The 27763-nt window shown below is 42.4% G+C and overlaps 1 protein-coding gene across 3 annotated transcripts in view; it reads right to left on the bottom strand.

The window, feature by feature from the left end:
- Positions 1 to 1986: 1986 nt before the first annotated feature.
- The window catches only part of Ahcyl2 (adenosylhomocysteinase like 2), a 168938-nt gene continuing 143161 nt past the window's right edge, over positions 1987 to 27763 (bottom strand). For 2 of the 3 annotated variants that reach the window (XM_059257494.1, XM_059257495.1), the window contains exons 9-17: positions 27429 to 27492; positions 26889 to 26977; positions 23102 to 23172; positions 19251 to 19345; positions 11422 to 11520; positions 7964 to 8032; positions 7781 to 7859; positions 5711 to 5831; positions 1987 to 5199 (exon numbers count right to left, since the gene is read on the bottom strand). In XM_059257494.1, coding sequence (XP_059113477.1) covers positions 5193 to 5199; positions 5711 to 5831; positions 7781 to 7859; positions 7964 to 8032; positions 11422 to 11520; positions 19251 to 19345; positions 23102 to 23172; positions 26889 to 26977; positions 27429 to 27492 — 694 coding nt within the window. In that variant the 3' untranslated portion in view covers positions 1987 to 5192. The remainder of the gene's footprint in view (positions 5200 to 5710; positions 5832 to 7780; positions 7860 to 7963; positions 8033 to 11421; positions 11521 to 19250; positions 19346 to 23101; positions 23173 to 26888; positions 26978 to 27428; positions 27493 to 27763) is intronic. The other variant, XM_059257496.1, reaches the window with a different exon arrangement.

The following is a 27763-nucleotide window of genomic DNA, read 5'->3' as shown; positions in this document are numbered from 1 at the left end:
AATTTGTTAAACTCTTAGAAATGTACAATCTCCATTAAGATTCCAACTCACACCTAGTTTATCCCTGCTTTAGTGTGACACACTTGCCACAGCACAGCCCATTGGGTTTCTTACTAAAGAGTTCATTGTCTACTTCTCCTGTACCTCTCCTCCTAAGCAGCCAGAGCTCTAGGATTGACAACCCCAGAAATGATTCTCCAGGGAGCCCAGTCAGTCTGTAAAATCCTCACAGACACTAATTTTGAGGCTTTCTTCCTTTTTCTGTTTATCCCCAAGGCAAAGGGCAAAGATTGAGCCATTGGAAGTGAGACTGAGGAGGGAGGTCTCCTCTGGTTTCCATCTAAAGGCTGACTTGGCTCTCAGAGATGAGACTTGAAAATCTGAAGACTGCAAAGAATCAGAAGGTGATCTCCTAGTGGACTGGAAAACAGCAAAGATCACATCTATCCTTGTCATGAAGTGTCTGGGAAAAACTAGATGAAGCCACAAGAAACTTCAATCCACTGAAATCTTTGAAACTGTAGGCCACTCAGCTTATTCACAAATGAGTGACAGTCAGGAATACCAATGGCCACAGAAGCACCCAGAAGTGTACCTGCGAGACAATTTGTCAGGCTGGTCTATGTGTCTTTCCATTTGCTGAGATGTTGTCAGCATTTTAAAATCTATAATTCTGCAGTTAGAGATGGCTCACTGCTCTTCCAGAGAACCTGAATTCAGTTTCCAGCACCCACACCTGGTGGCTCACGACCACCTGTATATAACTGGCTTTCACGGGCACTAGCACTCACAATCACGTACCCACACACAGATACAACACCCCCTCCCCCATACTATACTACCAAGTTCCCTTGTCCCAAAGCTTTATTTCCAAACTCAGGCTTCTGATAGAGGGTTGATGGTACAAACAGGAATAGAGATAAAACAAACTCCTTTCTCCATTTAAGCCCTCTAATTCACAAAAGTAAAATACTTCATTAAATAGATAGTACCTGGCACTAAGATAGCTTAAAAATAAAATGCAGGAAGTCTTCAATTCCCTCGTTTCTGGGGGCTACCTGGTAGACAGGATAATGTGGCTGTAACGGGAGAGGCTCTAGGGACCTGGGCTGGGACCCAGAACTGGAGGTTATGAAGTAACCAGTATTGTTTTTCTTTTATGCCTATGAGTATATCACCTGCAAATGTCTGTGTACCATGTGCATACAGTGCCAGCAGAGGGTGTTGGATCCACAGGAACAGGAGTTACAGATTCTTGTGAGCCAACATATGGGTGCTGGGTATTGAACCCCTGAATGCCCCACCCCCCTTTGGCTGGATTCATTCAGATTCTAGGTGTTTAGATCTTTTGGTCACCAATACCACTGTGCTGCCCTAGATCCATGCTTTGGTTTAATTTGTTTTTTTTTTTTTTAAATTTTTTTTTCTTTTTTAAAATGTGTGTGTGTGTGTGTGTGTGTGTGTGTGTGTGTGTGTGTGTTTTGCTTGCCTGTATGTCTGTGGACCATGTATGTGTGTGCCTAGTACTTAAAGATCTTCTAGAACTGGAGTTACAGACAGTTGTGAGCTGCCATGTGGGTGCTGGGAATTGAATCCAGGACCTCTGGAAGAGCAGCCAATGCTCTTGAGCGCTGAGCCATCTTTCCAGCCCTTGTTTTTTTTTTTTTGTTTTTTTTTTTTTAAATCTTAATTAACCTCACAGTCCTCCTCTCAAGGCAGTGGTTCTGAAAAGGTGTGCTTCTCATACACAGGCAGGTGTGTGTCAAGGTGGGGTGGTGGGGGAGGGACAAGGCACTTGTTATCAGGGTCTCAGTGTAAAACAAGACTCTCAGGGCAATGGTCACTCAAACATGCCCGGTGGTTCCGGCAGCAGCGTTTCCCATCTTCGTCCTATGGCCGCAGGTAACCTTGTTCGTCTGTGGCCCAGACACCTCTCATTTCTGAATTCCTAGTTCACAGAAGCAAGTGGTATTCTCAAGGCACAGACCAGTTTTAAGAATATTTTATTTATTTTTTGAGATTACATAGTCATTATTGCTGATCTAATACAATCACTTAGACATAAAGATTTCCAAGAGCTTCTCAGAACTAGTGATCCTTAGAGGTCTCGTTCCTTTCAGTAAGATGACAGTAAGAACTAGATGATTATTTATATAGATATGTATATATATATATAGTTTAGACTTGTCAATATATAATTTGCTGGTGTTACCTATTTTCTTTCCATAATTTTCTCTTATTAAAAAAGCTTAATGCAACAGTGCATTCTGATTTTTTAAACCGTGACAGTGAATTCTGAGGAAACCACAGGAGCAGCAATTTCAGATCTGTTCAGAGAAAAGCCAAGCAGCAGAAAAGCTTTGCAGGAGTGTGTGGCCATGGGGAGCCGTGCTCTCATGAGAGGGGAGTGTGGGGAGGGAGGGGCAGAGGGGAGGCCGACTGGAGGCATTTTGTTTAACAAGAAAAAGGAAAAAAATATTTCCACCGAGAAAGCAAGAAGACCTTGAAGTAGCACACATTTCATTGTAGATAAATGGTATGTATCCCCACCACCAGGCCACATACCTAGGGACAGTCAGTGTTCTTTTCCTTGCCTCCTAGTAGCTAGGATGCATCTAAGAGGAGGAGATGGAGTAAGAAGAGATTTGCTCTGATTCCAAGGTTAGAGGAAACAATGATTTGGCTCTAACAGGACAGAACCTAGACAGGAGTCCTGGACCACCTTCTCTCTTCCTTCCACATTCCCCGTAAGCCCCCTGAACTGGGGACTCAACCCAGGGCTGGGCACATGCTAATCAAGTGTCCTATCACTGACTTACATCCCTACTTCTGGTTGCTTTCTTAATGGTTGATGACGCAGCAGTCTCTGAAGAGAAGAGAATAGATGCCATCTGCAACTCAGAGTCAAATACCTCACCATGGGCAGACACAGTGCAACTTAGAAACCCATGTGGCTCCCTTTCTATTTCCAATGGATCTCTTCACTGGTTTTGACACACTGTACTCCGTAAGTACCAGCTATAGGAAGCTCTGTAGAGAGCAAGGCTTTGCTGGAAATCAGCAGGTTATGATTTGGGGCCCAGATACCTGCCTAACAGAATCTGCCCGGGACATAAGATGAGGCAGATAGCTGAATCTTTTCCTAAAGAGAGCCAATGAAGAGCCAGCCAGGCATGGGAGCATATGCCTCAAGAGGCAGAGGCAGGAGGACTGCCATGAGTTTGAGGCCAGTCAAGGTTATAGAGTGAGACTATTTCAGAACAACAACAAAACCCAACAACAAAAACAAAATAAAGGTGGGAGAGTGGTACAATTAGCTATTAATACAAAAATCAGAATGAGGCAAACAGAATTGAGTATCTTTGTGGCATCTGCAGCCTCTACGGTCTTCCTTATAAAAGAGTAGAGACAGATGATACCCTGTGAAGAATCCATCTTCTGGGCTGAGCCTGTATACCATCTAATAAGGCAAACAGCCACCTACACCAGTTCTGTTTCCCTATCTTCAAAAATAAGGACACTTCCAGACTAGCTTCCAGGGCACACACAAAGACCAAGGGATGATGGAGATGGTAGAGGCAGGGGAGAAGATCTAGATAAAGGTTTTAGTGATTCTGTGTGTCTTCTGTTTGAATGACCTTGGTCTTGAGACTCTGAAGCAGAACAACATAAGAAATATATGGGAAACAAGCATGAGACTTTTAAATAGGATGGGCCAGGAGAGGAACTCATTTAACTCAAGATTCCTAGGGTCACTCCAGGTTTTAATTTTTGAAACCAACTGATCCCAACGGAAACCCTGAAACCAGTCAGTCCGTCTCCAAAGGAAATCTAAAGCTTGAGTGGACTGAGAAATTTCACACCATTTACCAGCTATGCTAATGCTGGAGTTACTTAAGAAACTCTCTGAAACAGAATCCTCACACAGAAGGGGCCAGATCATAAAGATACAGCAGCAGCAGCAAAGAGAGATATCAGTTACAGATCTCACCAATGGCAGCAGCCAAAGGTATGACTGTCGGATGAGGTTCAAAGCAGTTCCCCACCCGCTTCCCTAGTACCCAGTGACTGAGCCTAGGGCCTGTGCACGCCAGCCATGTGCTTCACCACTGAGCTATCCCCCAGCGCTCAAACTAGTTCCCATCCTCTGGACACAGATGACAGAGTCACCCATCTCCTGCAGCCAGGCTGTGAAGTCTCTCCTGGAAAACAAACAGACTGGCTTCTTCAGGATGCCAAGCTGGATCCCATTCCAAAGGCTCAAGCTTCCAAATCTCTAGCAAACACCTTTGCCAACTCAGTTCCAGAAGTCGTTTCAGGCAGTAACAGAAAGTTTCAGGAAGCACTATCCACATAAAGCCCTCCTTTTCTGAGACAGTGCCAGTTTAGAGGGGGCTTCCCGGGAAACGGTCCAGTTAAGTGACAAGGAAGCAAAACTATGGGTCCCAGTGGAGCTGGTCCCCTACTTCCTGAGCAAAGTTTGGTGGGGTTAGAAAGCAAAACAAATGCCTGGCCAGCAGCAGAGGTATTAAGATCATGGAGGCACACCCTTTTAGAACCAGGAAGCATTAAAATGGATATAATATTCAAGGAACAGAAAGGAGTTCTGGGTAAGAAAAGAGATCCCAGTAGGCACAGACACAGGCACAGCTGAGTTCTTGGTGTAGCTTACAAGACCTTAACACTCCTACCTCACTAGCCTTTTTATAAAGAAGGCAGTGATAGTAACTATCAAGACTGAGAATTCAGGCCCTGTTAATTCAGTGGCTTCCAAAAGGCCTCATCTGGGAAAGGACCAAAGCTTGGAGAAAGGCAGCTGCTGAAAATTTATTCCAGAAAACCCTAAGTAACAAGGAGTCTGGCATCCCTGAACTAACTCCTGAGCCTGGGAAGAAAAACGGCCATCACTGAGGAGTCCATCAATGGGCAATGATGCGAATGATCACTAGGAATGGTCGCCCATTTCTTTCCTTCCTCAGCCTGTCCTCTGCGGCTCTCGGGCCCCAGGAGTAGTAACCACACTCTGGGCCAAGGCTACAGGCACAGGATTCTAGAGTTTAATAAATAAATAACCTAACACATAGGATGAGCACGGCGGGCAGCTCTGACTGGAGAAGCAGCTTGCTGGGTTCTTCCTTGGATAAAGGCTTGGTTCTCTTCCTTAAATGTCTTCTGGCTTGCATTACAGGAACTTAATACCTGGAGGGAAAAAGAAAGTGGAAACTGATGCTATCTGCTGGTGGGGCTGGAACGTGAGACGCCTGTGTAACAGGAGACAAGGGCTTCTCTAGTGTATATGGTGAGGAGAGATGTCTGTGGCTCTCTTCCTATCAGGGAAAAAGGCCCAGTGGATAGAAGCACCTGCTACCTACCGAGCCTCACGATCTCCCCGGGACCCACATGGGAGAAGGAGAACTCACTCCCCTGGGCTATCCTCCGACCTCCACGTGTGCGACATGTCATACACATGCACAACCCCCCACAAAATACATGAATAAAAATGTGACTCTAAAAGGCTGGTGTGTATGTGGGGCAAGGACAATGGCAATATTTAAAGAAGATCTCAGAGTATTTAGAGGTAGGAGACCTGGAGGAAATGTGTTATTTCTCTGAGTTCATGCAAAGGTATGTGGTAGAGAGGCAAGGACCAGCTGCACTGCAGGAAGCCCCTCACTACCCAGCCTTCTGATTCCTGGGGAGCCCAAGGCACCTGTAGTAATTAGGTTTGAAGGGCCCATTCTTGTTGAGTCCCAGATACTTGGCCTGCTCATCTGTCAGCTCTGTCAGGTGGGCATCAAAGGTGGGCAGGTGGAGGCTTGCCACGTACTCATCTGGAAAGACCATAGAAGTCATGGGATAAGCATTCATGTCTCCTCTGCTGTGCTCCTCAAGTGAGGCCTTAAAAAGTGGGAAGCCGGGCGGTGGTGGCGCACGCCTTTAATCCCAGCACTCGGGAGGCAGAGCCAGGCGGATCTCTGTGAGTTCGAGGCCAGCCTGGGCTACCAAGTGAGTCCCAGGAAAGGCGTAAAGCTACACAGAGAAACCCTGTCTCAAAAAAAGTTGGAAGACAAGTTCCAGTTCCTGGAGATGATTGACAAACACTTGACTTTTGCTCATAGGTCCTCAAATCTAAGGAGTGACTATCTTCAGCTTCAAGTCCAGTGATTTTAAAAGCCAAATATTTCTTCCAGTACCTCTTTCTACCCTGAAGCTTTTTCCTCAGAAAAGAAACGAGAGAAATAATGGGATAGCATAGGTCTTAAAAATGGGGAGCTTTACCTTTAGTTTTTCCTTAATGTCTATACTAAACTATGAAAATACTAGAAATACTATACTATACATTCTAGAAAATCTAACAACCATGGGAAAATAACTTAAAAAACAACAACCTAGAACTGTGTGCTTTACTTTAGTAATTTTACATCTTTTGAATCACTGTACTTCCAGCTTCATTATATATCCAAAGGGAATATAAACTGCTCTCTTCATTCCATACCCTTCCAAACTGTGGTAGTTTTGTTTTGCTTTTTGAGACAGGGTTTCTCTGTGTAGCTCCAGTTGTCCTGAAACTCACTCTGTAGGCCAGCCTGGTCTCAAACTCATAGAGATCCTCCTGCCTCTGTCTCCCAAGTGCTGGGATTAACCCACCATATCAGACTCATCCAAGCGGTACTAAAGGGAAATACAGACACTTGTAACAGTAGTTGGAGCAAAGCCAGAAGCTGACTTATTCCATGAGTTTCTATCATCCTAGGTGCTTGGGACAGGCTTTTTAAAAATTTAAGACAGTTTAATGTTTCTCTTATACCAATCACCCACATAATTAACTCTCTCTCTCTCTCTCTTTTTTATTTTCTTGAGACAGAGTTTCTCTGTGTAACAATTCTGGCTATCCTGGACTGCCCTTTGTAGACCAGACTGGCCTTGAACTCACAGAGATCTGTCTGCCCCTGCCTCCTGAGTGCTGGGGTTAAAGGCGAGCACCACCACCATCCAGCCATAATTAACTCTTAACAGAAACCTGTATCCCTTAAAAGAAGGGGCATCTTAGAAGTGGAATAAGCCAGATTATCACAAGTCCAGAGATATTCTCTTTTGGGGGGGAATATTTTCCTCCTTCTTTGAGATTTTTGTATACATAATACTTTAAAAGAGAAAATCTTTAAAATTCAATTGGTAGGCCAGGCATGGTGGTATGTGCTGTAATCCCAGACAGGAAACAAGTGTGAGTTCAATGCCAGCCTTGACTACATTGAGACTCTGACTTAAAACATACAGTGTGATGTAACACAATAAGGCATAATAAAATAATTCTCAAGCAGATATTCTAAATCACAGCAAAATGCAAGAACCTCTCTAGAGGGCTGGAGAGATGGCTCAGAGGTTAAGAGCACTGATTGCTCTTCCAGAGATCCTGAGTTCAATTCCCAGCAACCACATGGTGGCTCACAACCATCTATAATGAGATCTGGTGCCCTCTTCTGGCGTGCAGGCATACATGCAGGCAGAACACTTTACCCATAATAAATAAATCCTTAAAAAGAAAAGAATTATATATATATATATATAAATAGAAAGAACCTCCCTAGAAAAACCTATGTGGAAAATTACACAAATCACCTTGAAATAGAGTCTGGAATCCTAGTTCCTATTTTATAAGATAAAGATAGGTTTTCTTCCCTCCCCCCGCCTCCACTCCAGGAAGTTAATGCCTCCAAGTTCCCTTTAGCTCCTGACAGTGAACTACTTTGGTGAGAATGGAGAAGGAAGAGCAGCTTACCCATTTTCTTGGGCAACAGGTACACATCTTGCTTATAGCGACCCTCAGGAGCATTGTAAAGTTCTATCAAGGCGAGAGCCTAGAAAAGCAGAGACATGTATGCTGACACACCTTTCAAAGCTGTGAAAGCTGGCTTGTCTAAGAACCCTCTCCAGCCCACGACTGTCCCATTGCAGAGCTTACCTGAGTGGTAGCAGTGATGGAGAGCACAAATGTAGGCACTGTGGAGCAGCTTAGGTTCAGCAGCCGGCCCTAGTGATCAAAAGTGAAGGCAGAGGGGCATTAGGACAGCTGCCGGCCTTTCAAGAGCGGAGGAAGAGTGACTGCCAAGTTCCAGTCTTTCCTGAGATTGTCAGACACAGTAGGCATTCAACAAAAAGGAATCCATTGACATCCTCTAAATTCTTTCTTTCTTTCTTTTTGAGACAGGGTCTCTGCATAGCTTTGGCTATCCTAGAACTTGTTATGTTGACCAGGCTGGCCTCAAACTCAGAGATCTGCCTGCCTCTGCCTCCCAAGTGCTGAGATTAAAGGCATGAGCCACCATATTTTAAATGTCTTAAAATTTTTATCTAAAATTTATTTTTTAGCTGATATATCAAAGCAAAAATTATACATACTTATAGGGTACTATGTAATGTTTCAATACATGAGTACAGATATCTATTTCCTCAAATATTCATTATTTCTTTAAATCCTCTCTTACAGTGTTTTTAAATGTCCAATACATAATTGTTACCTATAGTTACCGTATGGTGATAGTATGCCAAAATTATTTACACTTCTAGCTACCTGAAACACAATATCCACTGATCAACCTCTCCTCAACCCCACCACTGCATAGTTCCAAGCCTCTGGTAACCATTGTTTTTGTTTTCTGGGGTAGGGACTCACTACGTAATCACAGGCTGGCCTATAACTCTCAATTCTCCTGCCTCAGCCTTCTGAATGTTGGGATAACAGAAGTGTGCTACTATGCCTGGCTTACCAACATTTATTCTTCTCACAACTTCTATGAGAATAGAACACGGGGCTAGAGAGGTGGCTCAGTGGTTAAGAGCACTCACTGCTCTTCCAGAAGGACCCGGGTTCAATTCCCAGCACCCACATAGCAGCTCACAACTGTCTATAACTCCAGTTCCAGGGGACCTGACAACCTCACACAGACATACATGCAGGGAAAACACCAATGCACATAAAATAAAAATAAATAAATTATTTAAAAAGAGAATAGAACACAAAGCTAATGAGAACAAGTTGGACACAAGGCTCATAAATCCACTGAATAGAGCTATTCTGATTTACTTAGGAATTCTCTTGTTGATTTATATTTATTTGCTTTTAGAAATAATGCTAGATTTAACCTTTTCTTTTCTTTTGGAGACAGTCTTATTATGAAGCCTAAGCTGACCTAAAAGTTACTAGGTATCCAAGGCTGATCTTGAACTCCTAATTCTTGTGCCTCTCTCTTTTTTTAATTAATTTTTTCATTTTAATTAATTTCATTTAATTAAAATTTTACATACCAACCACAGTTTCTCCTCCCTTCTCTCTTTCCGTTCCCTCTACCCATGGCCTCCATCTCTTAAATACTAAGATTACAGGCATGGACCAACACTTCTGGCCCCATATCCAATGTTTTCAGATTCTGCATGATTGAGATTATGCATTACTTGTCTTCCTGTGTCTGGCTGATTTCACTTAACATTACTTCACATTACCAGATGACAGGAGTTTATTTTTATGGTAGAACAGAATACATTGTGTGTATGCACCACATTTCCTTCAGTCAGTCCCACTTCCTGGCTGATTTAACAGCTTGCAATGAAGAAAGGAGTGTATGTATCTGACATACCTTAGACTCTGTTTTCTTTAGATATGTAACAATGGGATTACTGGAACACACAGTAGTTCTGTTGTTCAGTTTTTGAGACACTCATACTGTTTTTCATAATTTGTTATGTTTTATCTCTTGGATAATAGTAATTCTTACTGGAATGAGGTAATACCTCATTGTGACTTTACTTTTTATTTTCCTGATGATCAGTGATGCTGAACGTATCCCCTTTGTTTGTTGGCCATTTGTATGTCTTCTTTGGAATTAACTGATATCCAAATGAAAGCACTAAAAATTTGATAAATGTTTATCCCAAACTATTTCCAGAAGTATGTAAAAAGGAAAAAAGGCAGTCATATGACACCGAGGACTGTAAATTTCCCATTCTCTATAGCAAACTATCCTTCTTCTGAGGGTTGGCATTCCTTAGACTGTCTTAGGAAAGGAAACAGTCAAGGCCAGCAGCAATCTCCAGGCGGAGGAGGAAACAACTATGGATTTAGGAAGCTGTGATGGTTCTTGTGCTTCTCAGTGTGATTCTCTGACCCACAGGCAGGTAGCCTTGAATTCTGAGTGGACAGTAAAGACAGATAAAGAGCTAACACCTGCCCCATGCTGTCCTTTCTTGCTTTGTTTCCTAGGAAGCCTGACTATTGTTTTTGCTCAGCTGTATAGCCCAAAACACCTTTAGTGCTGGTTTGTATCACCAAAATTGCTAAGAGCGACCTCCCAGGACAGTTTAGAAATGCTGCCAGACAGGGGGCTGACGTCAAGGCTATTAATAAACACTTAACAACCTGCTCTTTCCTAGCCATACACACACACACACACACACACACACACACACACACACACACACACACACACGCCTTCCCAGACACACCCTAAAGCATCTAAAAGATGTTAACTAAGTGAGGGCAAAAGGTCAAAAGACTAAGGACATACAAAGTTGGCCTATGTGCCCCCTACAGAAGGAGATGAAATTGTTTACATTTTCATACTCAGTTTCTTTAATGTAAGAAAGGAAACCAAAGGAAACAGAAATCCCTGGTTAAAAGAGAAAGCTTCCTGGGAAGAACAAGAAGCACTCCCAGCACCCAGGCTATGAGAGCAGAGCCTTTACTATAGGAAAAGCAGTCAGAAAATGACACCCATCCCCACCCTGTCACACACACAACAACTGGGAATATGCTCAGTGGTGGAGCTCTTGCTTAGCATGTGCATGTGTGAAGACTTAAGTTCAATTCCTAGCACAGGGGAAAAAGAAGGAATATGTGTGAGCTAGATGAAGCAGGATGTGGAACTGTCCATCCAGCAACCAATTAACAGAATAAGCTGGGTACCTACTAACCTCTGGCTCCGTTCATCAGTTCAGAAGACACGAAAATAGAGACACTATCAGCAAAGACATGCCTTTCCCAAAGCTTACCAAAGACAGTCTGAGTTACAGCCTACTTTGCTTACTGATTAAACCACCCCACAAATGACATTATCTCTCTGTGGGCATCACTCAAAGTGGCACTGATTCTAGCTGCTAATTCCTTCCACAGTAATAGTCATTATCTGACTCAACCTGGAGAGTGACATGGAGAGACAGGATAATTGGTGAAAAGTAAGGAACCAAAATAGTTTCTTAATTGCTGAATGAAAAGACCTTTCACCATCAGAGGTAAAATCCACGGGTAAAGTAGTTAAACTTGTGCTTCGGAGGCAGAGTTGAAAGGATCAGGGAAGACGACGGGAGGGGCGCAGGAACGCAGTCTCTCCTGTCAGGGGAGTGGCTCCCTGTCAGCGTCAGTCTCACCTCTGCCAGCAGCACTATCCTCTTGCCATCAGGCCATATCACGTGGTCAACTTGGGACCTTACTCTCTCCCAGGTCAGTTCTGGTGTCCGCAGGCTGGCCTGGAACACATACAGTAAGAACATCATTAGCTACGCCGAGTCCCTGACACTGGAGACAGAAAGATGTTGAAGGAGCCATTTCAAACAGCAAGTCGAAAGAAGCAACCAACATGCCAGATGGAGAATACCTGTCCTGGGTTGGTTAGGACTGTTCCATTTCAGGGAATTTAATCTTAGGCCCAGCCAGGGAGGGATCACTCAGGATGTCATTCCACAACATATACTGTACGCCCACTCTCTGCTGAGCACAGTAAAAGGTGCTATGGGAAATACAAAAGAAACCAAAGGCATGGTTTCTGCCTTCAAAAAGCTCATATTTTAGTCGGGGACACAAAACAATACATACGTGAGAAGAAAACACAAAGCAACATGCAAACAAGTGCAGATTAATATGGTGCAAACTAAACACATAAGTGCTGAAGAGACGGACACAAACAGAAGATCAGAGCCAATGGGATTAGCTGGAGAAGGCTGAACGTCCTAAACAGAGCATGCTGGGGACCAAGATTCTGCCCTCATGTCCCATGTTCCCGGCTGCACCTTCTCAAAAGGCTGCTTTATCCTAGAGTTACAGAAGCTCTGTGTCCTAAGTGCGAATGTGAGGTTGCCTTAGAGGAAGCTAGTGGTAGAGTCAAGCACTCAGTGGCTCACCCTCTTTCCACTTCTGTATATTGTACATTCAGAGAACAAAAGAAAAGACGGTAAGTTTATTATCAGCAGCAATCAAATGACAGTCACAGGGTGTGCAGACTTAGGACAACTACTTCCTTCTTCAACAAGCAATGGCCGAAACAGAAAGGGGGTCCATATTCCAAAACTACCCCATCAGTTCATCTGGTGAAACCAAAAAGTTCGCCAAATATTAGTCCTCAGACAAAGAGAAACACTTTTAGTTACATAGTAATTCTGGGCACTGTAGTAAAGGACAAATACTCAGAGAAGAATGTGAGCAATTTCTGCATAGAGACAGTTATCTTTTCATTTTTAAATCTCCAAATTCTCTCTACACATACAATGGGGTACTCAATGTTTAGAAAATCATGGTCCCTTTCGCTAAGGAAATGACAATCTAATAGTGCAAAAAGACATATAATTATAATTTAGTGTATTCAGAATTGTATTTATTCATGGTCAGGATCATCATTTCTTTATTAGGTACTTTGGAAATGTAGTCTTGAGACATAAGTTTCATAAATTAATTCAGTCATTCTAAAGAACAATTAGGCAGTAACTATCAAATGTTATAGATAACGTAATTTTTTTTTTCAAGATGGGGTTTCTCTGTGTAGTTTTGGTGCCTGTCCTAGATCTCACTCTGTAGACCAGGCTGGTGTTGAACTCACAGAGATCCCGCCTGGCTCTGTCTCCTGAGTGCTGGGATTAAAGGCGTGCGCCACCACTGCCTGGCTATAGATACCTAATTTTTATCAACTGATTTAATTTTTAGACTCCTAAAACAAATACTTATTCAAGTCAAGAATTTAAGTGCCTAAGAAAGTTTAGTCTAAGACAGGTGTAGTGGTGCATGCCCTTAATCCCAGCACTTGGGAGGGGGAGGCAGGAGAATCAAAAGTTCAAGTCCAGCCTGGGCTATAATAAAACTATGTCTCAATAAACAAAAGCAAAAATAAAGAGCCGAGTGGTGGTGGCGCACACCTTCAATCCCAGCACTTGGGAGGCAGAGGCAGGTGGATCTCTGTGAGTTCGAGGCCAGCCTGGTCTACAGCGCAAGATCCAGGAAAGGCGCAAAACTACACAGAGAAACCCTGTCTCGGAAAAAAAAAAGAAAGAAAGAATAGTCATTCTAGCATTATTTATAATAGCAAAGAAACATAAACCAGTAAGAGAGTGACTAATTAAATCAGCTCCAGTGGGGTTATATAACACCTATAAAAAGAAAAAAAAGAGCCGGGCGGTGGTGGCACACGCCTTTAATCCCAGCACTCAGGAGGCAGAGGCAGGCGGATCTCTGTGAGTTCGAGGCCAGCCTGGGCTACCAAGTGAGTTCCAGGAAAGGCGCAAAGCTACACAGAGAAACCCTGTCTCGAAAAATAAAAAATAAAAAAAAAAAAAAAAGAAAGAAGAGGAAAAGGAAGAAAAAGAAGATGAAAGAGTAGTAATAATAATATTCGGGAGAGGGCAGCTGGGGGAACTGGGAGGAGTGGAGGATGTATTTACTGTATGAGAGAATAATAAGAACAACAACAGAGGTTTGATACGTAGCTTAGTGGTACTATTCTTACCCAGCATTATAAAACACTGGATTTGATCCCGAGCACCACAGATTAGAGCATTATAAGCAAATGAGGTGAACAGAATGAAAAATAATTGAAGAGAGCAGACAACTGAAGAAGTTAAGGATATATACAAAATAAATCCGTTAGCCTTTGAAAACATCACACAGGGTACAACCACCTATGGCCAAGACGTACAGCTCCTTGGTAACGCAACTATTTTTTTTTTCTTTTTTTTTTTTTTTTTTTGGTTTTTCGAGACAGGGTTTCTCTGTGTAGCTTTGCGCCTCTCCTGGAACTCACTTGGTAGTCCAGGCTGGCCTCGAACTCACAGAGATCCACCTGGCTCTGCCTCCCGAGTGCTGGGATTAAAGGCGTGCGCCACCACCACCCGGCGCAACTATTTTTTATTGAGATGAGATATTAAGTAGTTCAGAATTTTATTGTTTCATATCATCAATCTTCCAGAGGAAAAGCATTCTTGGTGACTGGGAGCCAATAGCTGACAACATGATGCCGAGACTCTACCATCTTGGGAAGTACTCCTTGGGAAGACTGGTGGAATCAAGGAAAGTGGTCAACGGTGAGAAGGGGCAGCATATTAAAGCACAGGAATGGCTATGATTCAGGCAAACATCTTGATGGGCAATTTAAAGGAGGCTTAAGAGGAACTTGGTTAACTTATCTTGGTTAACTTATCTCCACCACTTTCCAGGGAAGGTCAATGTCCTCACTATGAAGATGTCCACTTGGTCATCTCACTCCCTGAGAGTGTTTCCTACCCTATGGTAGGCACAAGAAGAGCTCTTAAATTCAACCAGCTGGGGCTGGGAGAGGAGGTCAGTGGTGAAACATATGCTATTGGTTTCAGTCTCTGGCACCACCACTCCAAAGGGACAGGGGCACCAAACTGGCTTTGCTGTGAATTTATACTCACTTGTCCCTCTACCAGGAAAGGGGTGCTCATGCAGGTACCATCTCCGACTGCGGGCACATGCCCCTGTAAGTGTATCATGCCTGCACACACTGAGCTTACATGATTTTGAAAAGTGCATAGCACTCCCTCCCACCCAGGGAACACAGCTGTGGTTCCAGTTCTTCAAAGCAGAATCAACAGCAAGGCTTAGGTAAAACAACTCTTTAGTTGGAAAAAGCTTTGACAGCATGTGTACATAAAGGTTTATCACTTGAACTGCGAAGTGGCAATGGCACAGGCCTTCCATGTGAGACAGGAAATGTGTGAAAGAGAGCTGGTCACTAAGTAGCCTATGGCAGGTTCTCTGGGATTCACAGAATTCCTATTTTTCAGGAAGAAAAGTGCAGCTTCTTGAATGGCTAATGTCTTTTCATGAACTACTCTTTCCTAAAATATACAGCAAGCAATAGCTCAGAGTTAGGCAAAACCAAAATTCCTACCCAAAAGAGGAAAAGAAAACTTAAGTAGTTTTTGGGAGAGGGGAGATGTTTGGAGGATCTTACCACACACACAGGCCATGAGAACCTGGAGCTCTCTATGTAGCCCAAGCAGGCTTCGACCTCCTCCTCCTTCCTCAACCCCCAAGTACTAGGAATTACTCTAAATTTTGATCACAAAGCTATCTAGCCAACCATCAGGTGGATCTCTGAGTTTCCTACAGAGTGAGAAGCTGTCTCAAAAACAAAACAATATGACAACAAAATCCAGCTGGATAAATATTACATCGTAACAATAACTTGATTTATAGAGAATTTCTTCTCTAAGTTTTGGTTACAAAAGTTCATTATCTGGATGAAGAGTTACCAAACAATTCTACATAGTGACACTAAGCTGATTTGTGGAGAATCTCCTTTCTTTTCTCTCAGCAAATCCCACTGGTTACATCACTGAGTCGTCGCCTCTACTGCTTGCTTGTGCACTGCACCCAAGCCGCGACCTTCGCCACCTTGAGGAGCCTCCTGCTGTGCTTACACCCACTAGAGCTCCAGAAGGGTTTTCTTTATACAAAAGCCAGGCTGATAGTTAAAGAAATATATATGTGTGTCATATACATTTTGTTACTCATTTGTTCAAAACTGACCAGGAGCCTCTTTTCTATTTAGATAGTGATCTAGTTATCAGAACCCATAAAGCTCCACCTTACTCACTCCCTGATGAGCTGCCTCCTCTAGCCCCACTCTCTTTCTGGTACATTCTGGGACTGTCACCAGGCTTTATCTTTAAATACGTACTCACTGATCTGCTTATTTATCTTTGTGTGTATGCTGGCACCTGCATGGGGTGTGTCTGAAGGTCAGAGGCCTGGTATAGGAACTGGCTCTTTACCGTCACGTGGTTCCCAGGATTCCACGCAGGTCTGCAGGCTTGGCTGCAGAGGCCTGTACCTGCTGTCGGCCCACCACAGCCTCTTGGGCTTTTACTCACCGTTTCGTTTCTGTTTTGTTTTTCCTCTTTGCAATGGGAGACTGCGCCCAGGCCCTGTGCATTCACTCCTGCCAAGTGCTCTGCACCGAGCACATCCCTGCTTGACCGTCCTCTGTGCACATACAGTACTCAGAGATCTTGCTTTTTCTTTCATTTAGCTCCCCTCCCAATACTATATCCACAAAGATACCTCTTTGACCATTTCAGTTAAAAGGCTGTTCTCAACACCCTCATCTTGCTTTTTTCATTCAATATAACACAGACAATAAATGTTGACTTATTTATTATTCCATCTTTACACAAGAATATAAACTCCATGAGAGGCGAGATGTTATTCAATGCTTTTTCTTCATCCATTCAAAAGTTGGTATGGAGTAGGCCAAGTATTCAGTATATACTTGCTAAATAATGAATGAGCATTCTGGTTCTAATTATTGACTGAGTTTGTTTCTTTTCTTTTTTTTTTTTTTTTTTTTTTTTTTTTTTTTTTTTTTTGAGATAGGATCTTATTATATAGCCCTGGTTGGTACTGAAGTCACAACAATTCTGTCTTAACTTTCTGAAGTGCTGGGATTACAGTCATGAGTTTTCTATTACTTTAAGTTTTGTTTTTACATGTTCTGTGACACTGCCATCAAACACTAATATTTAACTTCCAAAAGCCTTCTGAGCAATGCCTCTTCTGGACAATTTAATTTTGCATCTACCTTACGCCATGAAGAATTCAAAGAAATGAGTGATGGTTCTTGGCTCCTGATGTGGCAAACATGGGGTCTGCCTAGCAGTGACGTCAGAACCAGGCCTAGTTCCAACACCTTATCTAGAGTGATTCCTTTTAAAGTAAAAGCCATCGTATTAAAACTGAGCCAGATTAGAATCCCTATAACAGCTCCCTGTTTCTCTCAGAATATAATTGGTTCTGGGGGTGGGCTGTTAGGCCTAAGAGGTCTGGCCTGTTACCTCTCCAACCTCATCTTCCATTCTTCCCTGTCTTGTGCTTACTGTGCGCCAAGTATACTGGCCTCCTGTTACCCCTCAAACAGAGCAGGTTGGCTTCTGCTCCAGGACATGTGTACCAGCTGCTGCTGCTGCTTAAAATGCTCTTTACCTAAAAATCCACATGGCTAATCCCTTCAACCTCAGGCTCACAGTTTGACATCACTATTGGAAATAACAACCTAGCATTCCATCCCCTCTATCATGTTCTACTTCTTCCTGCTGTGGTTTTACTTTGAATTCTATGAATTTTACTTATATATATTTTAGTTTTTCTTCTCACTTAAACATAAGTTCTATGAAGGTAGGAATTTGTTATGTTCACTACTCCAAGCATCTAGAACTTCAGCTGGCATATAGCAATCACACAATAATATTTTTGATTGAAGGTAAATGGTCTTTTGATCTTTATTCTGAGAAATACTCATGTCTGGCCTTTTTTCTTTCTTTCTTTTTTTTCCGAGACAGGGTTTCTCTGTGTGTAGCTTTGGCTGTTCGGGAACTTTCTTTGTAGACCAGGCTAGCCTCAAACTCACACAGATCTGCCTGCCTCTGCCTCCTAAGTGCTGGGATTAAAGGTGTGTGCCAACACACACACACACACACACACACACACACACACACACACACACACACACACACACCAGCTGAAATACCTGAATTTTATACTTAAGTTTCATTTTGAATCAATTGTATGACTTATCAGTGTACTTAATCTATGTTTCCCAGTTGAAAGTTAAGAATAAATCCTCACAGAGGACTCAAGGGGATGGGATGAGAAAAGCAAAAGTATGAAAGTTATCCGACGATCGAATTAGTTAGTTAGAGCTTCCTGCGGTTAGCGGGAAAAAGGCTCTCCCTCCTCCTCTATCTTTGACCATTTAGTAAAGGCGCCCATTCACTCACAGCACATAAGTGAAACTTAAGAGACACCCCTCCTCCCACCAAAGAACCAACTATCAACCTGACTAGTAATTGCAGGCAAGCTACAGCGACAGGACAGAGGAATGAAGCACGGCACTCGGACCCCAGACTGGAAACAGGCTTGCAGGTTACCCTGCTAGCTGTTCCTTCCTTCTTTCTGGTGCTGTGGTGCAGGGGTTAAACCCAGAGCCTCATGTGTGTGAGGCAAACACCAACACTGAGCTACATCCCCAGCCAGCTGTTTTTAATAACAAAAGAATGGAACATAGGGTTAAAAGAGGAACCACATAAAATAAACATTATCCAACAAGGCTCTCCGTGTCAGCTGGTCCTTACCTGGTAGTGCTGGAGCTCAATCACAGCAGCCCTCAGTGGAGATGAAAGCATGCTATGGTTGAACCAGCTACCCAGACAGAAAGACAAATGTGCATAAAATGCCACAAAAACTTAAAGCCAGAGTCAAAGTCAGACTGAGAGATACTTTGGTAAGTCTGAAAAGAAATAAGTAACACCTCTATTAACTATTACTCGGAGAGCTTACTAGAGGTTTGGATGACTACAATCAGATTAGAGAAACACAATGATAGACTTTCCAGGTTTTAGCCATGCACACTGTTACACAGTGGCTCTGAATTGAAGGTGATACCTACAGACCCAATCACTGAAATGTAAGAAATATGTTAAGGGGAGATCTAGCCCAGGAGGAGGGAGAGGAATGAAGCAACCACAGTGTTTGGTAGACACAGCCACTCTAAGGCAATGTCCTCATCCTAGCCCACAGATCTCTGCTTTGAGTGTTTCTAGGGACTAGCCTACTTACCTCATCTCTATGTAAAGCTAAACATCCTCAAAATACTGACTACCATTCTGACTCACAGTGAGTTTATGCAGCTCCCAATTCTCAACATGGAAAGAAAAGGTTTCACAGTCTGAGTAGGTAATCAAGCCTGGGTGGAAGGAGAAGTCATATGAAATGACTGAGATGAAAAGCTTTATTTTGCCCCATAAGCACAGGCCATAGGGCAGGTAAGTGAATAGATACGGCCTGTTCTACTAGGATGGTCATGTTTAGGGTAGCTGATGACCCTGCTTTTTCTTCTTCCAGTTTGTCACTTGAGAAGGAGAGAATGAATGAAAAATAAAAAGGTCCCAGTAATAATCAGTAATGACCTTACCACATCAATCTCAGTGTTGGAATGTCCCATGTTACAAACAATGCAGCTGTTCTTCATACGGTCCAAGTGCTCTCTGGTTACCACATTCTTGTTACCTTAAAAACAGAAGAGATGCCCACATGAAAAGGAATGAAGTTAGACTCTTACCTCATATAATACAAACACACACACACATACACACAAAATCAACATATGTATGTGTATACACACACACATATATAATGAAATATATAAAAATCAACTCTACATAGATCATATTTTTTTTTTGTTTTGTTTTGTTTTTCAAGACAGGGTTTCTCTGTGCAGCTCTGGCTGTCCTGGAAATCGCTCTGTAAACCAGGCTGGCCTTGAGCTCAAAGAGGTCAGCCTGCCTCTGCCTCCTGAGTGCTGAGTTTGAAGGTGTGCGCCATCATCACCAGGCTCATAGATCATATTCTTTTTTTTTTTTTTTTTTTTTTTTTATTGGCTGGAGAGACAGCCGTGGGTGCTGGGAACCGAACTCTTATATTTTTGGTTGTGAGCCTAGCCTTTAACGGCTGAGCCATCTCTCCAGCCCTAGATCATATTCTTAAGAGCAAAAACTATAAAACTCTTAGTTGTTTAAAGAAATTTTAGAGGAACATAAAGTGAATCCTTGTGACCTCAGGTTGAGCAACAGTCTATTCCATACAGCACTTTAAAGAGAAGCAACAGAATAAAATAGAGACTAGACTACATCAATACACATACACATCCTTGTCTTATAAATGACCCCACTAAGTGTTTAAAAGACAACAAACAAAATCTTTGTAAATCAAACACCAAAATGGGATTTCTATCCAAAATGTATTTGGGACTCTTACAACTCAGTAATAAAGACAAATAATCTAATTTAAAAATAAATAAAGGACTTGAAAAGATGTTTCTTCAGAGATAGGCATGGCCGAAAGAATGGAGAATATCACTAGCCATCAAAACCATATATTACTTTATGTTCACTGGGATGACAATAAAATACACAGTAATAAAATTGTTGTTGAGAGGGGCTGGAGATTTAGCTCAGTGGTAGAGTGCTTGCCTAGCAAGCGCAAGGCCCTGGGTTCGGTCGTTAGCTCTGAAAAAAAAATTGTTGTTGAGGATATAGAGAAACACTGTTGGTACAACTGTACAATAGTACCATCACTTTGAAAAATAGTTCGATGATTCCTTAAAACCTTAAAAATAGAATTACTATGATACAGCGATTTTATTGCTGTTTACACAAATAAGAGAATTAAAAATGCATTCACACAAAGCCTTAGATTCAATGTTTGTAGTGACATCATTCATAATGACCCCAAGTGAAACCAACCCAAATATCCATATATTCTTCAGAATAGATAAACTGTGGTATAGCCACACAAAGGAATAGTATTCAGAAACAAAGAGCTGAAATATTAATACATGTTATTATATGGATGGAACTTGGAAGCATCGTGCTGAGAAGCTAGTCATAAAAGACTACATATTGTATAACTACATTTTACATAGAATGTCCAGAAAAAGCAAATATGCACAGACAGAAAGATCAGTGGTTGCTTAGGGTTACAGGAGTGTGAAGGATGGAATAAAGAGTGAACATTTATGACAGAGGACTTCTTGTGGGTATGATGAAAATGTTCTAGAATTAGATAATGGGATGTTCTACAACATCAGTAAAAACCACCACACTGTACGCTTTTCAAAGGTGAACACTGTGCTATATGAATTCTATCTGAATAGAAAGTCCTAACAGTTATACAAGCCTGTGAATTTCTATGAAGTATTGAATTTTGGTGCTGGGGATCAACCCTAGGCCCTCTGAGCTATACCTACAGACAAAACTGAATACATATGGGTGAAACACATGACATGGGACTCATATCCCAACTAAGCTAATAAAAATAAGTTCATTCTATCCCTTTTACGGGGGAGGAGAGGACCCATGGGTCTGATGAATGAAATAAGAGCAGCTCCTCATGGTCTTTGTCCTCTGTCCCCAGTTCTTGCAGAGGCTATAAACACATTTCATTTCCTTTGTCTAAGAGAATTATATAAGAAAACCAGTATTCTTATGATTTATGGCTCTAGCATGCAATTATAATAAGTTTCTCAAGAAAACTAGCCATTTTTGACATTCCTCCCTAAAATTAAAAATCTACCTGTTTGGGACTGGAGAGATGGCTTAGTGGTTAAGAGCTCTGAATGCTCTTCCATGAGGGCCTGGGTTCAATTCCCAACACTCACATAGAGGCTCACAGCTATCTTTAACTCCAGCTCCAAGGGACCTGACACTCTCACCCAGACATATATGCAGGAAAAACACCAATGACATAAAATAAAAATAAATTTTTATAAAAAAGTTTATTTGTTTTATAATTAACATAACCACTTTCACTTTTTCTAACTATAAATTTTTCTCTTTCCCTGTCATAATTTATAGGGACTATATAGAAGCATATTTTTTTTTGTTCATTTGTTTTTTGAGACAGGGTCTCACTATGTAGCTCTGGCTGTCCTGGAACTCACTATGTGGACAGGCTGGCCTCAGATTCACAGAGGTCCTCTTGCCTCTACATCCTGAGTGCTAGGATTAGTGGCATGTGCCACCATTCCCAGGCGAGTGTTTGCTTTTAGGGTGAAATAAAAGATGGTAGTACCCATTAAACATGCTTACATCCTGGTAATAATCATTGGCACATAGTTTTCAATTTCTAGCTATGTCTAAGAGGTCAAGGATAGGCAGAGACATAGCGGCAATAAAGGATGGAGAGGAACTTTCCTGTAGGGATGACCTAAAGGTCTATGCTTGGCCAGAGCTCTAAACAGGTAGGAAAAAAAATGGGAGAGAGAAAGACCATTTTTTTGGTCTATCTCTGGCATGTGTGTGTATCTTCCTGTCTGACTCCACAGTGCTGAAATTATAAGTGCACAACACCATGTCTAGCTTTTTAAAAAAGATGATTTATTTTATGTGTATGAATGTTTTGTCTAGATGTATGCATGTGTACTACATATACGTCTAGTGCCCATGGTTAGAAGAGGGTGTCAGATCTCCTGGAACTGGAGTTATAGATGGTTGCTACCATGTGGGTACTGGGAGTTGAACCTAGGTCCTCTTCAAGAGCAACAACTGTTCTTTGTTGTTGTTGTTTTTTGAGACAGAGTTTCTCTGTGTAGCCCTGGCTGTTCTGGAACTCACTCTGTAGACCAGGCTGGCCTCAAACTCAAAGAGATCTGAAAGGCATGTGCCACCACTGCCTGGCTACAACAAGTGTTCTTAACCACTGAGCCAACTCTCCCGCCACCCATACCTGACTTTTTTACATGTGTTCCTGGGATCAAATCCAGGTCCTCATGTTTATGAAGGCAAGTATTTTACCAAGTGAGTCACCCTACCTCTCAACCCCTATTTCTGGCTTTAATAATTTGGATTTATCCAGAATATCTTCAATCACCTTGCACTTGCTCCATGAAAGCATTCCCAAATCTCCCCCCGACCCCTGGATACCTATCACAACCATACCTGTACAGATGATATAACAATGTCCACTTACCCCTGGATACCTATCACAACCATACCTGTACAGGTGATAACAATATCCACTTACCCCTGAATACATGTCACAGCCATACCTGTACAGGTGATAACAATGTCCACTTAGCCCTGGATACACATCGCAACCATACCTGTACAGGTGATAACAATGTCTGCTTACCCCTGGATATATATCACAACCATACCTGTACAGGTAATATAACAATGTCTACTTAGCCCTGGATATACATCACAACCATACCTGTACAGGTGATAACAATGTCCACTTAGCCCTGAATACACATCACAGCCATACCTGTACAGGTGATAACAATGTCCACTTGTCGGATGACTTCATTCAGTTTCACTAGTCGGAATCCATCCATACTGTAGAAATAAAGCAGGATCAATTACACTAGCCGGCCGATGGGGAGTCTCTCCTTACAAGCTAGCACCAAGTTCTTTAGGTAGTGACAGTGTCACTTCTTGGATAGCTGGGATGTGGCCAGGATATTCATTTTGTTTGGTTTTGAAGACAGTGTCATTGTGTAGCCCAGGCTGGCCTCAAACTCAGGATCCTCTAGCCTCTTCCTCCCAAGTGCTGGGATTACAGGCGTGTGCCACCACATCTGGCCTGGACTACTCTTCAGTCAAAAGTCCAGATCATTTCCTGTGTTTACATAGCAGAAATGCAAAAGCTCCCTTTGCATCACGGGAACTAGTTTTTCCTAATAATAGAGAGCCAAACAAGGGCTGCCGTGAGAATCCCAAACCAGATTTCTAGAAAATGACACTTGGCCACTGAATCTATTCTCACTGAACCTGTTCTCCCAAGATCATCAATTATTTTCTGAAATAAAAAAGCCAATATTTTCTGAGTGTCCTATAGTACTTGATTTCTCTGTCACATTAAACACAATTTACCTTCTTAGACCTAGCCTCTTCTTTGTGGTGCTGGAGATTGAATCCAGGACATTGTTCACATGAGGCAATTGTACCCCATTTGCTACATTCTCAGCCTTTCCCCATGTTTAAACAGTGGCCCTTGGTGGGGTTCTTCACCGGGCTCTTCTGTTCTTTCAGTTCTCATCTTTACCCTGCCTTTGGCTCAGTCATCACCTACAGATGACTGACTGACTGGCACATTCCTCTTTTGCCCCCCAGGTGGGATTAGAACCCAGGCATCGGGCAAACAGGGCAGAGATCTACCGTCGATCTACATCTCCAGCTGCATTTTTTTTTTTAACTTGCGTCTCTGGGGTGCTTCATAACCAAGGATATTCCCCCCAGATATCTCCTCAAGGACCCCCCCAGAGGGCTTCCAAACTTACTTTGTCCCCACACCCTCATCTGTTTCTCTTCTATATTCTCTGCCGTGAGCAGCAGCATTACTGTTAACCAACTGTATAAGCCAGAGAAACTAAACATTTCTTCCCAGTTCAAGTTGCAACCAATGGGGCTAGAGAGATGGCTCAGAGGTTAAGAGCAACAGCTGCTCTTCCAGAGGACTGGAGTTTGGTTCCCAACAACCACATGGTGGCTCACAACCACCCAGAATGAGACCTGGTGCCCTCTTCTGGCCTGCAGGCACACATGCAGGCAGAATACTATGTACATAATGAATAAACAAATCTTAAAAAAAAAAAAAAAAAGAAAAAAAAAGAGAAAGAAAGAATTTGTAACCAATATCTTTTTTTTTTTTCTTTTTTTGGTTTTTCGAGACAGGCTTTCTCTGTGTAGCTTTGTGCCTTTCCTGGATCTCGCTCTGTAGACCTGTAGACCAGGTTGGCCTTGAACTCACACCAATATCTTTTTTTTTTTTATCCTCTTTCTTAATTCCATTAAAGTCTCTTGACTTTATGGCCCTACACAACCTTTTTTGCTCTGAACTTTGTAGAATAGGTTATATAGCCTTTGTAGCCCTAAAATTGAGGTAGTTCTCTTGAGGTGCTGGGATTATAGATGTGTGTCCACTGTACCTAGGTCTGCCTCCTTTTATCCATACATGCTGGCTTTCCTAAGTTCAGGCCAGTGATGCTTGGTTCAGGTCTCACGGTCTCTAGGTTACATCCCCAAATCATTTGGCAGTGTGATTTCCCTAAGTGCAACTTGGAACATATCACTTACATACTTCAGGATAAGACCCAAATTCTTATACACACTGCCATATCATTCTTCTTACCTTTGATACTACTACTCCCCAAACTCATCCTATCTGTGGGCTCCGTAAATATGCTATGCTAGCCTTTGTTTGGAGGTTATGCACCTGCTGCTTGTACAGACATTTCTGTCTACACTGCCTCTGTCTTCAGTTAAGACCCTTCTGCCCGTGCTTTTACAGCACTGCACGCTGTTTACAGTGCTTACGGCACAGCACAGCGGGGATCTGTGCTCGGTCAAAAGCAGCCTGCCCCTCCGTCTATTCACCTCAATCACCGAGGCACACAGCTTGGCACAACACACACAACACAGTAAGTTAGGGGCTTGTGGCTCTGAGATCATCTGAACCGTGCTGTCACGGTTTGGGTTTCTATAGGGATGTCCTGTTTGGGTTTCTATAGGGAACAGAATACTAGGAAGGTGATGGTCCCTGTGTTCTGAAGCTGACAGAAAGCCAGTGACTCTGTTTGTTGCAGAACTCTGCCTTGGCAGCATATGGCTGGGCTCTGTAAGCAGCAGAAAGAGGGAAATGGCTTTCTTCTATCTTAGTGGCCTTCTTCCAGAGGTTTAGTGGTGAACACTGCACAGAGATTATAAACTATAGATACACACTACATAAACTGGGCTTTGCAGTACCTTTCAGTGACCATGGCATTTCTCATCCCGTGGAAGATGGAGATAATTTCAGTAACAGTTACCACTTAGTGAGGCTCCATTTTGTGACAGCAGCTTTGAGCCCTGTTACATATTACTTATTTATTATAGTATATAATAATTATTTGACTTAATTCTCACAATACTTTGAGGTAAGGATGATTATCTATATTTTATTTATTTGATTATTATTATTTTTTAGACAGGGTCTGACTATGTAGCCCTGGCTGGCCTAGAACTCAGTTTGTAGACCAGGCTGGTCTTGAAATCAGAGATCTTCTTGTCTCTGCCTCCCAAATGCTGGGATTAAAGGTTTGCCCTGCTAGGATCCACATTTCAGAGAGGAAAAAGGAACTTTAAAAAAAAAATTAAATTTAGATTTGAACCTTAAGAAGTGTAAGAATACTACAAACAATTGCCCACATATTCTTCACACAGAGTTAGCAGATTTCATCCTTAGTTTGGATTTGTCTGATATTTTCTCACCGTTAGATTCACAGTACATTTTTGGGAAGGTTACCACAGAAGTCTTTTTAGTGTGTTATATCAGAAGGTCTCTGACACAGCCTATTGCATTTCCCTCCCCTCTCTTCTTTCCTGCCAAAGACTGAACCCAAGTCCAACCTAAGCACATGCTCTACCACTAAGCTACACCCAATCTCTCCTCCATTCTCTCTCTCCTCCCAGCAGGGTCTCAGTCTGTAGCCCAGGCTGGTGAGACAAGGTCTTATTCTATAACCAAAGCTGGCCTGGAACTCACAATCTATTTGCCTCAGCTTCTGGAATGTTAAGATTATATGCCTGAACCTTAAAAAAGATATATACTGTTGTATGTGTGGGGTATGTATGTATATATGCAAGCATGATGTATGTGTGAGCATGCACACAGGCCAAAGTATACCCGTGGGGAGGTCAGAGGACAATTCTGTGAAGTTGGAGACTGAATTAGGTCATCGGGATAGCAGAGTAAGCCCCGTCTAGCGCCCCGTCTCCCCAGTGCTGGGGTTAGAGGCATGGTCCACCACGCCTGGCCTGCCTTTTCTTTTTCCGTCATTATTTTCAAAGGGGCAGGGATTACATATGGAGAGAGATGTTAATGGGATATCTGTTCATTAAACCTAAGCATCCCGTTACTGTTTCCACAGGAGTTCTAAACCTTCACTTCAAGGAGCAGAACTCCTTGACCTTTGCAAGCTTAGGTTCTCTTGGCAGGCCCCTGGATCGGGTCTAGCATGTGGCATGTTAGAGAGCAATGCAAAGGAGGAGCAGGCATCCTTTGGCACACTCACCAGGCTTGCAGGGCACAGATGGGGTCGATCTCAGTTACATACACAATGGAACCCATGGCTTTCAGAGCAGCACAGCACCCCTTTCCCACCTGAACAGGGAAAGAACACACACAATAAAGTCAGAGAGAACACACTTCTCAAAGCTTCTGGCAAAGGAAGGGTACCCTCCTTCCCTCCCCTCCAAGTAATTTTGCTAAATAGATTCGTGCTTGGGGGAAATCAAGAAAAACAAATAAATGTAGTTCATAAACCAACCCCTGGCCCCTGCTTAGCACATTCATATGCATGAGAACACCCACATTCACGATTTATAATCAAAACACAAGCTAAAAGAACATCACAAACTGTGGTGCTAGAACAAGTCAGAAAATCAACTCAAGAAAAAATACAAAGAGAAAAGCAAGGTACTTAACTAGAGACTTCTAAGTCATGTGTTCCCATCTAAAGTGGTATGACTATACTTATGTCTGTATGCAAAATTCTAGAATATTTCATCAAAATACATTTTAAATATCCAACAAGTAAAAGGGTGAACTTTACCTCTCCATAGCCACAGACTACCACTTGCTTCCCACCAAACATCATATCTGTTGTCCTTTTAAGTCTGGGGGAACAAAAGCAAAGTACATTAAATAAGTACATAAAAAAGTACATTAAATAAGAAATGTACTTTTGTTTCTACTTGAGGTTTGTGCTTTTGTTTTGAATTTTTTTCATTTTTGAAGGAAAACAATAAAATATGTATTTGTCCACCTAACCAGTTCTAGCTATACATGAGTTTCCCCTCCCACTAGTCTTCCTCTCGTTCTTGGGAGTAGTGCAAAAAGATGTAGATCACACAGGAACTTGTAAACACAAAAGCAATGGATGCTTTT

This window comes from Peromyscus eremicus, chromosome 3 (assembly GCF_949786415.1).
Source record: "Peromyscus eremicus chromosome 3, PerEre_H2_v1, whole genome shotgun sequence".
Taxonomy (NCBI): domain Eukaryota; kingdom Metazoa; phylum Chordata; class Mammalia; order Rodentia; family Cricetidae; genus Peromyscus; species Peromyscus eremicus.
Note: the sequence above shows the minus strand (reverse complement) of the source record. Positions and strands in the feature narration are given on the sequence as shown.